This window comes from Notolepis coatsorum (genome assembly GCF_963971535.1).
Source record: "Notolepis coatsorum genome assembly, chromosome: 13".
NCBI classification, from domain to species: domain Eukaryota; kingdom Metazoa; phylum Chordata; class Actinopteri; order Aulopiformes; family Paralepididae; genus Notolepis; species Notolepis coatsorum.
In genome coordinates this window covers 75215202-75227270 of record NC_140177.1, presented here as the reverse complement: position 1 = coordinate 75227270, position 12069 = coordinate 75215202, and the positions used below count along the sequence as shown (strand labels likewise).

At 45.3% G+C, this 12069-nt stretch overlaps 1 protein-coding gene across 1 annotated transcript in view; it reads right to left on the bottom strand.

Moving 5' to 3' along the window:
* Nucleotides 1–12069, bottom strand: part of LOC311239406 (dynamin-2-like) — a gene marked incomplete at both ends in the record, with an annotated part of 43984 nt that overhangs the window by 19483 nt on the left and 12432 nt on the right. Inside the window, 5 exons of the mRNA XM_084327710.1 lie at nt 1035–1130; nt 7953–8088; nt 8467–8609; nt 10624–10784; nt 11254–11352. Coding sequence (XP_084183836.1) covers nt 1035–1130; nt 7953–8088; nt 8467–8609; nt 10624–10784; nt 11254–11352 — 635 coding nt within the window. The remainder of the gene's footprint in view (nt 1–1034; nt 1131–7952; nt 8089–8466; nt 8610–10623; nt 10785–11253; nt 11353–12069) is intronic.

The following is a 12069-nucleotide window of genomic DNA, read 5'->3' as shown; positions in this document are numbered from 1 at the left end:
GGTATTTCCAGTCCTTCGGATTAGACGTTACACCGAGGTCCAGATTGAATTTGGTCTAGCATCTATCGCAAAGAGCAGGGGGTTCCCCGACGTTCCCGGCCAAAATTCCCAATCTGGTCTCTGACGTCAAGGCCACCTAATAATCCCTCCCCCTTGATTGGCTGATATTAATACCCTGTCCCCTGAGCCTTTCAGCCATTGTGTAGTGTGATGCGTGCCTGGTGCCAGTGAATGGCAGCCATTGAGCCTGCAGCCCAAGGTTGGGTGCTACACAGTAGTGGTGAAGGAGTCAATTTCCACCATACATTGTAAAGTGCTTTGAGTGTCTAGAAAAGTGCTATACAAATGCAATGATCATTTATTCATTAATAAATTTCACCAGTACTAAAATCTAAGAGGTAGAAATCAAAGCAACAATGCATTTGTGACACATAATATATATTAGATCTTGGACCTCAATATGTTTCCCAATATAAAGTATAGTATAATCTGAGTAGGCCTATACTAGCCTGTATTATGCAGTAAAAGTAATGGATTGGATCGGTACTCTGTATCTGACCACACTTAAAGGTGCACTGTGTAGTTTTGAGTCAGAGGAAGTAAATATATTTTCATAACTTCATAACAAAAGAAACAGTCCTCAGAGGAAATTGGATCTCTGGAAACACTGTTTGAAGATAAAAAGCTTCACTGAGTTTTCACTGCTATTGGTTTAGGACCATTAGCCTAGCTTAAAACTCGGGGGAGGTGTTTTTGGCCAACAGCTGGGCTAGTGGTCCATATTTGCTTCCATTAATTTGTGCTAAACTAGGCTAGCTTGCAGCCGGGTAGCTTTCTACTGAACGCACAAAGACGAAATTGGTATATATCTTCTTGTATGACTCTGGAGAAAACGGTACGAGCATTTCTCATAATGTTGGCATTCCTTAAAGTTTAGGAATCAGAATCAGTGCCTGACAGTGAAAAGTGGTACTGGTGGAATTGCATGCCTACTGGTGAAGGAGGTGGATTACTGTATGTAGTGGCAATGGCACAGCACAGAGGAGGTCAGCAAACACCCACCTGATGCCGTGGATGTTCTTGATGGCATAGCTTATCTCCCGACGCATATCTTTGTCATCACACTCCATTCTGAGGGTATGAGAGAGAGAGAGAGAGAGAGAGAGAGAGAGAGAGAGAGAGAGAAGAGAGAGAGAGAGAGAGAGAGAGAGAGAGAGAGAGAGAGAGAGAGAGAGAGAGAGAGAGAGAGAGAGGAGAGAGAGAGAGAGAGAGAGAGAGGAGAGAGAGAGAGATAGAGAGAGAGAGAGAGAGAGAGAGAGAGAGAGAGAGAGAGAGAGAGAGAGAGAGAGAGAGAGGAGAGAGAGAGAGAGAGAGAAGAGAGAGAGAGAAAATAGAGAGAGATATTATATATATATAGAGAGAGAGAGAGAGAGAGAGAGAGAGAGAGAAGAGAGAGAGAGAGAGAAGAGAGAGAGAGAGAGAGAGAGAGAGAGAGAGAGAGAGAGAGAGAGAGAGAGAGAGAGAGAGAGAGAGAGAAGAGAGAGAGAGAGAGAGAGAGAGAGAGAGAGAGAGAGAGGAGGAGAGAAGAGAGAGAGAGAGAGAAGAGAGGAATTAGAGAAAACGTAGAGGGAGAGAGAAATTAGAGTGAGAAGGGAATGAGAAAAGAGAGAGCAAGGGAGAAGAAAATTTAGAGAGAAGGGAGAAAGATAAAGTGGCAGAGAGAGATGATGGAGGGCGAGAGAGAGACTGTGTACTGACAGGTGAGCAGAAAAGAGGAGACGATGAAAGTATTTATAGACTGGTCCTGCCTATAGGTAACCAAGAATGTGGGTTGAATGTGTTCGTAATTTCGTATGAGATTAATGTATGTGTTTTGTGTCCTAGATGTGGCCAACGCCACATGTCCATCTCCCGTGGACAGTTTAGTTGTATTGTATTGTATTGTCGGCCTATTGTACTGTACTGTATTGTATTGTACAGCATTTGGGAGTCACGGTGGCGCAGAGGTTAGCACTGTTGCCTCACAGCAAAAAGGTCCCAGGTTTGAACCCGGTGGGGGGCCTTTCCGCATGGAGTTTCCATGTTCTCCCTGTGTTTGTGTGGGTTTTCTCCAGATGCTCCGGTTGACATCCCTACACACCAAAAACACATGCGTTCAAGGTAGGGGTGTGTAGGGATGTCATTATCTGTATCTGTTCAACCAACAAAATGATCTGTCTCTGTATCTGTAGTCGGATAGAAGGCCGGAAGTGGGTGTGGTTCTTACCGGAAGTCACTTGCAAATGTCTGTTTAATGTTTCATATCTGGTTTAAGAAGACCGATCACTGTTGTCATAGAAATGTTTGTAGTAGAAAATATTGCAATTGTCTCCCAGTGTTGAATAACTTTCAAGAGAAAGTTGGGGCTCTGTGACCCATTCTGTTTTTATCTTTCTACATAGAAGGGTCAGTCGTTTTGCAATGAGCAATCATAGCCTAGACCAGAGGTCGGCAACCTGCGGCTCTTTAGCCAATCAGCTGCGGCTCCCTGGCCCCAAAAATAAAATACAATTAAATAAAATATAAAAAAAAATTTAACTTTTTTTTATACATTTTTTCTCTCTTATTTTGGGGATCGATGTCATACTGTGACACTGAAATGAAAAAATATTTCATCAACTAAGATATTTAGTCAACAAAAGGCTTACCTGTATGCCTGATATGTGGTGCAAAATTTGCGAACAACGAAAAACGTACTTTTTATTTTATAGATTTTCCACAAATAAGGGAAGGACTCTAATAGAGCTGCATAGTTCAGGGTTTTATTTCAAAGTCGGTCTACAGACACCAGTGTTTTTTCTCCTCTTCTGTGTTTTATTAAAAAATAGGTCTACACATGGTAGTCTTTCTTCTCCTCTTCATAAGAGTTTGAGGTTTCCCTTTGTTATAACAGGTAAAAACAGCAATAAAAAGTCAAAATTTTTCTTTTTGTTGCTTTATAATCCCATTAATGCAACAAACTGTGTGCTATAAGTATAAAGTATAATAAATCGCAAATTACTTTGGGTATGCAATTGTCAGGCGTTTTATGCTAAATGTGGGGTATGCTTGGGGATATATAAAACGTTATACACTGTTAGTTAGTGTTCTGATAGTGGCTTTGGTAAATCAGATCACGCGTCCATCTTTCTTTCACCAATGTACAAACAGAGAATCAAAAGTACTCCTGTAGTCTCGCGAGAGGTGCAGAAATGGGATTTGACGTCAGAGGAGACGCTCCAGTCTGCGTTTCACTGCACAGACTGGAATGTGTTCCGCGACACAGATAACATTAATGTCTACACGGAGACAGTGCTGGACTATGTTTGTACTTTGGTGGAAGAAACAATCCCCACTACCAAAATGAGAGTTTACCCAAATCAAAAACCCTGGGTAGACAAATCCGTCCGTGAAGCTCTGAGAGAGCGCACCAAAGCATACAACGACGGCCTAGTGGCAGGCAACATGAATGACCACAAGGTGGCGCGATACAACGTAAGGAGGACAGTGTCAGAGGCCAAACGGCGCTACAGGGATCAAATTTAACTCCAGTTTGAACAAGCTGACTCTAGAGCTATGTGGCAGGGGCTCAAAACGATGACAGACTACAAAGGCGCCTCCCTCAAACTGAACAGTGACATCTCCTTAGCAAATGACCTCAATACCTTCTATGCGAGGTTTGATGCTGGTAATAACAACACCAGCTCACAAGCCACGGCAATGGGGGGGGGGGGGGGTCGGCTGCTGATGGAGGCGCAGTGTTCAGGGTAACAGAGCATGAGGTGAGGCGGACCTTTAAAAAAGTGAATATCAGGAAGGCAGCAGGTCCGGACGGCATCCCCGGCCGCGTCCTAAAAGTCTGTGCCGACCAACTGGCCCCAGTATTCACTGACATATTTAACCTGTCCTTAGAACAGGCTGTCATCCCCACCTGCCTGAAGAAGTCCACTATTATCCCTGTACCCAAAAAATCCAAGCCTGCTTGCCTCAACGACTACCGCCCTGTAGCTCTCACCTCCATAGCCATGAAGTGCTTTGAGAAGCTAGTAAAGGGCTACATCTGCTCCTCCCTCCCCATCAACATGGACCCCCTGCAATTTGCATACCGCCCCAACAGGTCCACGGAGGACGCCATAGCCCATGTGCTGCACACAGCAGCATCACACCTGGACAAGAGGCAGGGGAACTATGTGAGAATGCTATTCATCGACTACAGCTCGGCATTCAATACCATAGTCCCCTCCATACTCATAGCCAAGCTCAGGGACCTGGGCTTGAACTATGACCTCTGCCAGTGGGTCTTGGACTTCCTGACTGGCAGACCCCAGGTGGTGAGAGCAGGCAACTGCACCTCCTCATCCATCACCCTCAACATAGGGGCCCCCCAGGGCTGTGTTCTGAGTCCCCTCCTCTACTCCCTGTACACACACGACTGTGTGGCTCAGCGGAGTAGCAATACAATCATCAAATTTGCTGACGACACAGTGGTGGTGGGCCTGATCTCTGCCAATGACGAGAGGGCCTACCTGGAAGAGGTCAAGGTCCTGGCGGGATGGTGCCAGGAAAACAGCCTCTCCCTGAACGTCAGCAAAACAAAGGAGATGATTGTGGACTTCAGGAGGTCGGGGGTCAAGGACTACAGCCCCCTCAGCATCGACGGGGCACCGGTTGAGAGAGTCAACAGCTTTAAGTACCTCGGAGCCTACATATCCGAGGACTTGACATGGACCACACACATTGACAGTGTTGTGAAGAAGGCACGACAACGCCTCTACTTCCTCAGGCGCCTAAGGAAGTTCCAAGTCAGTCAGAAGATCCTTAAGAACTTCTACTCATGTACAATAGAGAGCATCTTGACCGGCAACATCACCTCCTGGTTTGGGAATAGCACTGCACAAGACCGAAGCAGACTACAAAGAGTGACACGTTCAGCCGAACGCACAATTGGAGGGGGGCTCCCCACCCTCCAGAACATTTACAACAAGCGTTGCAAGGGCAAGGCTAAGAGAATCATTAAAGACTCCAGTCACCCGAACAACTGCCTCTTTGAACTGCTGCGGTCAGGCAAGCGATACCGGAGTCTCAAGGCGAGCACAGAAAGACTCAGAAGAAGCTTCTATCCCCAGGCCATCAGGCTGCTAAACGAACAATGAACACTACACAACAACAACCACCAAACGCACATAGCACACACATCCACACGCACACACTCACTTTAAACAAACACACTGTAGCACCCACTCCACACACTTTATAGCACACACCCACTTTAAACAAACACACTGTAGCACCCACTCCCCACACTTTATATTTATTGATGAAGGATTGCACTACAACTCGTACACCTTACTGTAAATTGTACCTAAATTGTACCTCATCCCATTTCTGCTTTGCACTATATAGTACTGTACATTAGTACACTGCATAGTATTGTATATTATATGGTAACTCAGAACATTGTACATATGTCTATACCGAACACTGTGACCTCATTTTCTTCTTCTAAATTACATGCTATACTATGTTATTTGATACTATCTTGTCTAGCACAGTCTCTGGAGCGTAACAGTGAGAAGCATTTTGTATGAAAGTATTCTGTACTTCTGTATGACAACTATTAAAGAAACTTGAAACTTGAACTTGAAACTATCTTCATTTTAAGGGTAAATAGGTTGTGCGGCTCCTTGAGCATTTTATTTTGTGGGACGGGGGAAAAGTGGCTCTTTTGATAGTAAAGGTTGCTGACCCCTGGCCTAGACAAACAGTTGAAGTTGTCTGTTTGTTATTAGCTATACATTCAACACATACGATTATACAGGATTTGCCTTTTTCTGGCGTGTGAGGCTAATACAGGATGACATCAAAGAGGACGGCAGGAGGCAACAAAACTGATTGTAAAAACAAGTCGTGCTGCCTAGTCATCATTTGGGAATAATTGTCGTCAACTCAGAACAGCGTAGCGTGCCAGCTAGTCCCAAACTAATGTTTCATGACAGCAAGTGGACTGAGCACTAACGAATGGATTAGCAAAAGTCAAAAGCTGTTTCAATCAGACGACAATGGGGATCTGTTTTATTAAATTTTTTATTACAGAGCCACTTTCTTGGCAAAGATGGATGAATTTAACACGATGCATCGCGCAGGCAGCCCCAGGGGAAGGCTGATGTTATCAGGTAAGACAAACGTTTTCTTATGACAATTTATTATAACAGCCATCCCCACACACTGCTCAAGATCATGAGGTCTGAGTCCATCTGACAGCACTCTGGCCCGAATAGAGTCGGGTCCAGCAGGTCCCAGAGATCCAGATACAGCTAGCAGCCGTGCGTAGCTGGTGCCCCCCCCCCCCCTCTCTGCCTGTGTAACATTAGATAGAGGCTATGAGAACTCTACATGGATCTGGTGCCCCCCCCCCCTCTCTCTGCCTGTGTAACATTAGATAGAGGCTATGAGAACTCTACATGGATCTGGTGCCCCCCCCCCCCCTCTCTCTGCCTGTGTAACATTAGATAGAGGCTATGAGAACTCTACATGGATCTGGTGCCCCCCCCCTCTCTCTGCTTGTGTAACATTAGATAGAGGCTATGAGAACTCTACATGGATCTGGTGCCCCCCCCCCCTCTCTCTGCCTGTGTAACATCAGATAGAGGCTATGAGAACTCTACATAGATCTGGTGCCCCCCCCCCCCCCCCCCCTCTCTCTGCCTGTGTAACATCAGATAGAGGCTATGAGAACTCTACATGGATCTGGTGCCCCCCCCCCCCTCTCTCTGCCTGTGTAACATCAGATAGAGGCTATGAGAACTCTACATAGATCTGGTGCCCCCCCCCCCCCCCCCCTCTCTCTGCCTGTGTAACATCAGATAGAGGCTATGAGAACTCTACATAGATCTGGTGCCCCCCCCCCCCCCCCCCTCTCTCTGCCTGTGTAACATCAGATAGAGGCTATGAGAACTCTACATGGATCTGGTGCCCCCCCCCTCTCTCTGCCTGTGTAACATTAGATAGAGGCTATGAGAACTCTACATGGATCTGGTGCCCCCCCCCCTCTCTCTGCCTGTGTAACATTAGATAGAGGCTATGAGAACTCTACATGGATCTGGTGCCCCCCCCCCCTCTCTCTGCCTGTGTAACATTAGATAGAGGCTATGAGAACTCTACATGGATCTGGTGCCCCCCCCCCCCCCCCCCTCTCTCTGCCTGTGTAACATCAGATAGAGGCTATGAGAACTCTACATGGAGCTGGCTGACTGACTGACTTTCTTTCTTTCCAAATCCAAATAATAACAAGCAACATTGGGTCGAAGAAATATCTGTTTCCACCACATTATCCGGGCTTCCTCAAATACAATATCCAGATTTGGATACATCCGTAGTACGGGGATTACGTAATAAAATATAACTTAATTTATTGTATTGTAATGCATTGTACTATACTGTATTATATTATATTATATGATATTGTATTGTATTGTATGTCTTGTATCCTATGTTAAGGACCCCCTCGAAAACGAGATAGCATATCTCAAGGGGTTTATCCTTCTAATAGATTTCAAGTATTGTAAGTGTGCTGTTACAGTACATATTATAGGATGCAGAAAGAGAATGACTCAGCAGGAGAACTTCAGTATATGACATGGGGGAATCAAGCTGAAGGTGAGAGTGTGTGTGTGTGTGTGTGTATGTGTGTGTGTGTGTGTGTGTGTGTGTGTGTGTGTGTGTGTGTGTGTGTGTGTGTGTGTGTGTGTGTGTGTGTGTGTGTGTGTGTGTGTGTGTGTGTGTGTGTGTGTGTGTGTGTGTGTGTGTGTGTGTGTGTGTGTGTGTGTGCGTGGGTGTGTGTGTGGGTGAGGTGGGGGGGGGCGGGGTAACAGCCAACAGAAGGAGACAGAAGGAGACAGGGGAGTGTTGGCGGCCTGCCAGGTCTGCTCCATCACCTTGACCAGCTCAAATGGAAAGCGCTCGTGGAAGATGCGGTTGATTTTGGCTCCGCCAGACAGCTCCACCGTGTCCACCTGGTCTCCAGAACCCTCGATCCTCTTCTCAAAGTCCACGGAGAACTGCTGCACCATCCTGCAAAACAACCGAAAGATTTAAAGAATAATAATAATAATAAAACATGTCAAACATGGCTTTGATCCTCTGTGTGCAGTACATCAAGATGAATGTAAGTCCAGGTCACGTACTATTATGGCTTTCTTTGAATGAGTGAATCAGAAGCGGGATCAATTCACAAATCAAAGGAAACAGATTATCTTACTGAAAAGACCTTTGACATAAACGGTTGTGTAGCCTACCCAACCTATAATACAAGTACATTATAGTGAATTAATGTTTCATCATCAGCAAGTAAATTAATGTCTTATCAATCCTTAATTAATTTAATTGAAAGTGAATTGACCCCAGTCTTGGGAGTGAATTGTGTTAAAAATGACAGAAATTGATACGGACTGCAGCAGCTGCTTGGTCTTGCGGGACGGATCATCAGGTCGGTATCCCCGGTATTCCTCTGCCTCCTTGTCCAGTGCCAGCAGCTGCGACTGCAGCTTACTGCGGAATGCCGGCAGTGTGTCCCGGATATGGTTGGTCAGTTGCTATGGAAACACAACCGCCAGCCAGGCAAATATTAAATACGTTATCATCATGCGTGACGTCGCTAAGGAGATTATGTTATTATGGGTTTTTTGGGTCGTAAGGGGATTTTTCCTTGTCCAGTTTGAAAAGGTACAGTAGATGATTGACCTATATCTCAAGCTCTGTCCTCTTTTCTTGGTCCTCCAATCACAACTGTTGCTTCCCTTGGACAAACAATAGGCAAATTGGTGATACAGGGCTGCTTTGTGTGATCTTAGGTCAAGGAGGAAGCCATAAACTACTGATCCAATAAATACCCAGACAGCATGTGGAATGCCTGACTGATTGGTGTACTACATTAGCTCATTAATAAACAACAGCCTGGTTCAGATCAGCCAGCACTGGAGGCAATGCCAAACTGAGACACGTCATGTGGACAGCAGAAATAATGATCAGCTGCAACCTGCCAACCCTCCAGGACAACCCAACCAGGACCAGGAGGCATGCCAACAAGATCATCGCCCATCCCTCATATACTGTATCCTGGTCACCACATCTTTCAAGCTCTCGCCTCAGGGAAGAGACCATGATGTATAAAACAACGAGACAGTGGAACAGTTCTTTCGCTTGAGCTGTGGTCCTCATTAACAACTGAACTGTAGTCCACACATCAACCCTCACCTTACAACTGCAACGCCTCTACCTCTGTACATATTCTATATACTACTGTACTCTATATACTGTCACCTCTCAGATTGTATTTAATAAGATCCTAATACTGTATATACTGTCACCTCTCAGATTGTATTTAATAAGCTCATAATACTGTATATACTGTCACCTCTCAGATTGTATTTAATAAGCTCATAATACTGTATATACTGTCACCTCTCAGATTTTATTTAATAAGATCATAATACTGTATATACTGTCACCTCTCAGATTGTATTTAATATCCTAATACTGTATATACTGTCACCTCTCAGATTGTATTTATTAAGCTCCTAATACTGTATATACTGTCACCTCTCAGATTATATTTATTATACTAATACTGTATTAACTGGCACCTCTCATATTCTATTTATTAAACTCATAATACTGTATATACTGTCACCTCTCAGATTGTATTTAATAAGATCATAATACTGTATATACTGTCACCTCTCATATTGTATTTAATAAGCTCATAATACTGTATATACTGTCACCTCTCAGATTAGATTGGGAGAGCTTTGTTAGGTAGGTTTGGTAGGTCCTGCGCGCGGTAAACAGATCCAAAATCTTCTTATTGCAATCCAAAAGATAATCCAAATGTCTTCCATGTCTTCAAGTTGGTAGCCCGATTGAAAAGTCCCAAGAGGCAGAGAGGGTTAGCCTCATTCCGCTTTCTTGACGAAAATATGCGATCCACTGATTAGATCCATATCGAGTTGATTTGAGTATAGTCCGACAAACGGCACGAAGCACAGAGCACATATAGTGGAGATGGAGAGGAGGAAGTGACTACTAATACTGCATACTGTCACCTCTCAGATAAAGTTTATTAAGCTCCTACTACTATACTGGCACCGCTCATATTTAATTTTTTACATTCTTCTTTGACTTCTTTGACTCTAGTTGTTTTTTCCCCGTCCCCTTTGTGTGAGCAAGCTCTGAGACAAACCCCTTGTATGCAAGCACTTAATAAACATGATTCTGATTCTGAACTAAAGATAGCCTCATAAAACTGATTTCTACCTCACCTATTGACAGTCCTGTGTCACACAGGGGAGTGACACCAGCACCACACACATACTGGAAGTCAGCGGTTCTCAAACTACAGGTCGCAACCCAAAGTGGGGTTGTGGGTAGGTGACAGTGGGGTCGCGGATTTGACTTGTTTTATAAATGTGTATTGATAACATAGTGCTGTAATAAAATGTTCTAATAAATATTCCACAACGTGTGCTTTTATTTTGATATTCCTTAATTCCACGTTGAAATTACGCAAGGAGGATTTGGAAGAGCACTGAGTGTGAGATTTATCGTTACCTCATTGAGCACTTTCTGCAGGCGAGGGGTGCCCATTTTCTCGGCCAAGTGTCTGTAGGACGGGTGGGACAGGAAGAATTTCCTCTCGGCATCCAAGGCCATCTTGATGTCTTTCTTCCCATCGATGTCCTTCTGACTGCGATTCACCACCCCGATGTAACCTGGAAATCAATGAACACACATCCACGGTGAGAGAAATGATGGATGACCACCATGAGGGAGAGTGAGGGGGGGGGGGGGAGAGAAAGAGAGAGGGAGGGAGAGAGAGAGAGAGAGAGAGAGAGAGAGAGAGAGAGAGAGAGAGAGAGAGAGAGAGAGAGAGAGAGAGAGAGTGGGGGGGAGAGAGAGAGAGAGAGAGAGAGAGAGAGAGAGAGAGTGGGGGGGGGGAGAGAGAGAGAGAGAGAGAGAGAGAGAGAGAGAGAGAGATAGGGGGGGCGGGGCAGGGATGACAAGATAACCAGATATCCAGAAAAACAAGGACAGGAGGCAATGGGAATAATCAACCACTGCAGATTGCAATCTAGGGAAAGACAGAGTTAATAAACAGAGGGAGAGGGGGAGAGAGAGGGAGAGAGAGACTAATAGAAAGAGATAAAGAGAAAAATAGAAAGTTAACACACACACACACACCTCTTCTCAGTGGCAGCAGCTTGTTCTCCAGCACATCCCTGGCATCCGTCCCCTCGTCCATCAGGTCCAGCTTGGTGACCACCCCAATAGTCCTCATCCCTGGAGGTGAAATGGTAGAGACTGTGTTACTGGTTACTGAGGACACAACGCAAGTATAGACCTTTTTAGTGGAATTCCATTGTTGCTAGGGGAACAGCTTGGGCCCACACATATTTCCTGTCAGCTATTGATATTAGGATTCACTAACTAAAACCGGGCATCCTTCCAGCCACTCCACTCTTCCCCTCCGCTTACTCCCCCTTCTCCATCCTTTTCTCCTCTTCATTCATCTTTTTTCCTCCTGCTTAATACAGTACCTCCCCTTTATTTCCCATCTACTCCATAATTGCCTCAACCCCCTCTCCTCCGGCTCCTCTCCCTCCCTGCCCTCCCTACCTTCTCCTGACCTCCTTCCTGAATCTTAATTCCCGATTCAACCTCCTCCCTCCTCCCTCCTGGCAGCCCTCCCATCCCCTGGGAGTCTTCACCTTTGGGACAATTTGAGGGCATTGATTCCTACCCTTTCAGCTCACCTCTCCCCATTCTCCATCCTCCGGCTCCTTACTCTTTAGGCCTTGTTCACACATTTGCTTCAAAATGTTTGCTAACTCCCATTGATTTTGCACTGCACAGCATCCAAGCTGTGTAAACTGCTCATGTGAGGGGATCAACATCTCTTGTTTCCTGTCCTTACCCTGGGGGTCAACATATCTTGTTTCCTGTCCTTACCCTGGGGGTCAACATCTCTTGTTTCCTGTCCTTACCCTGGGGGTTAAC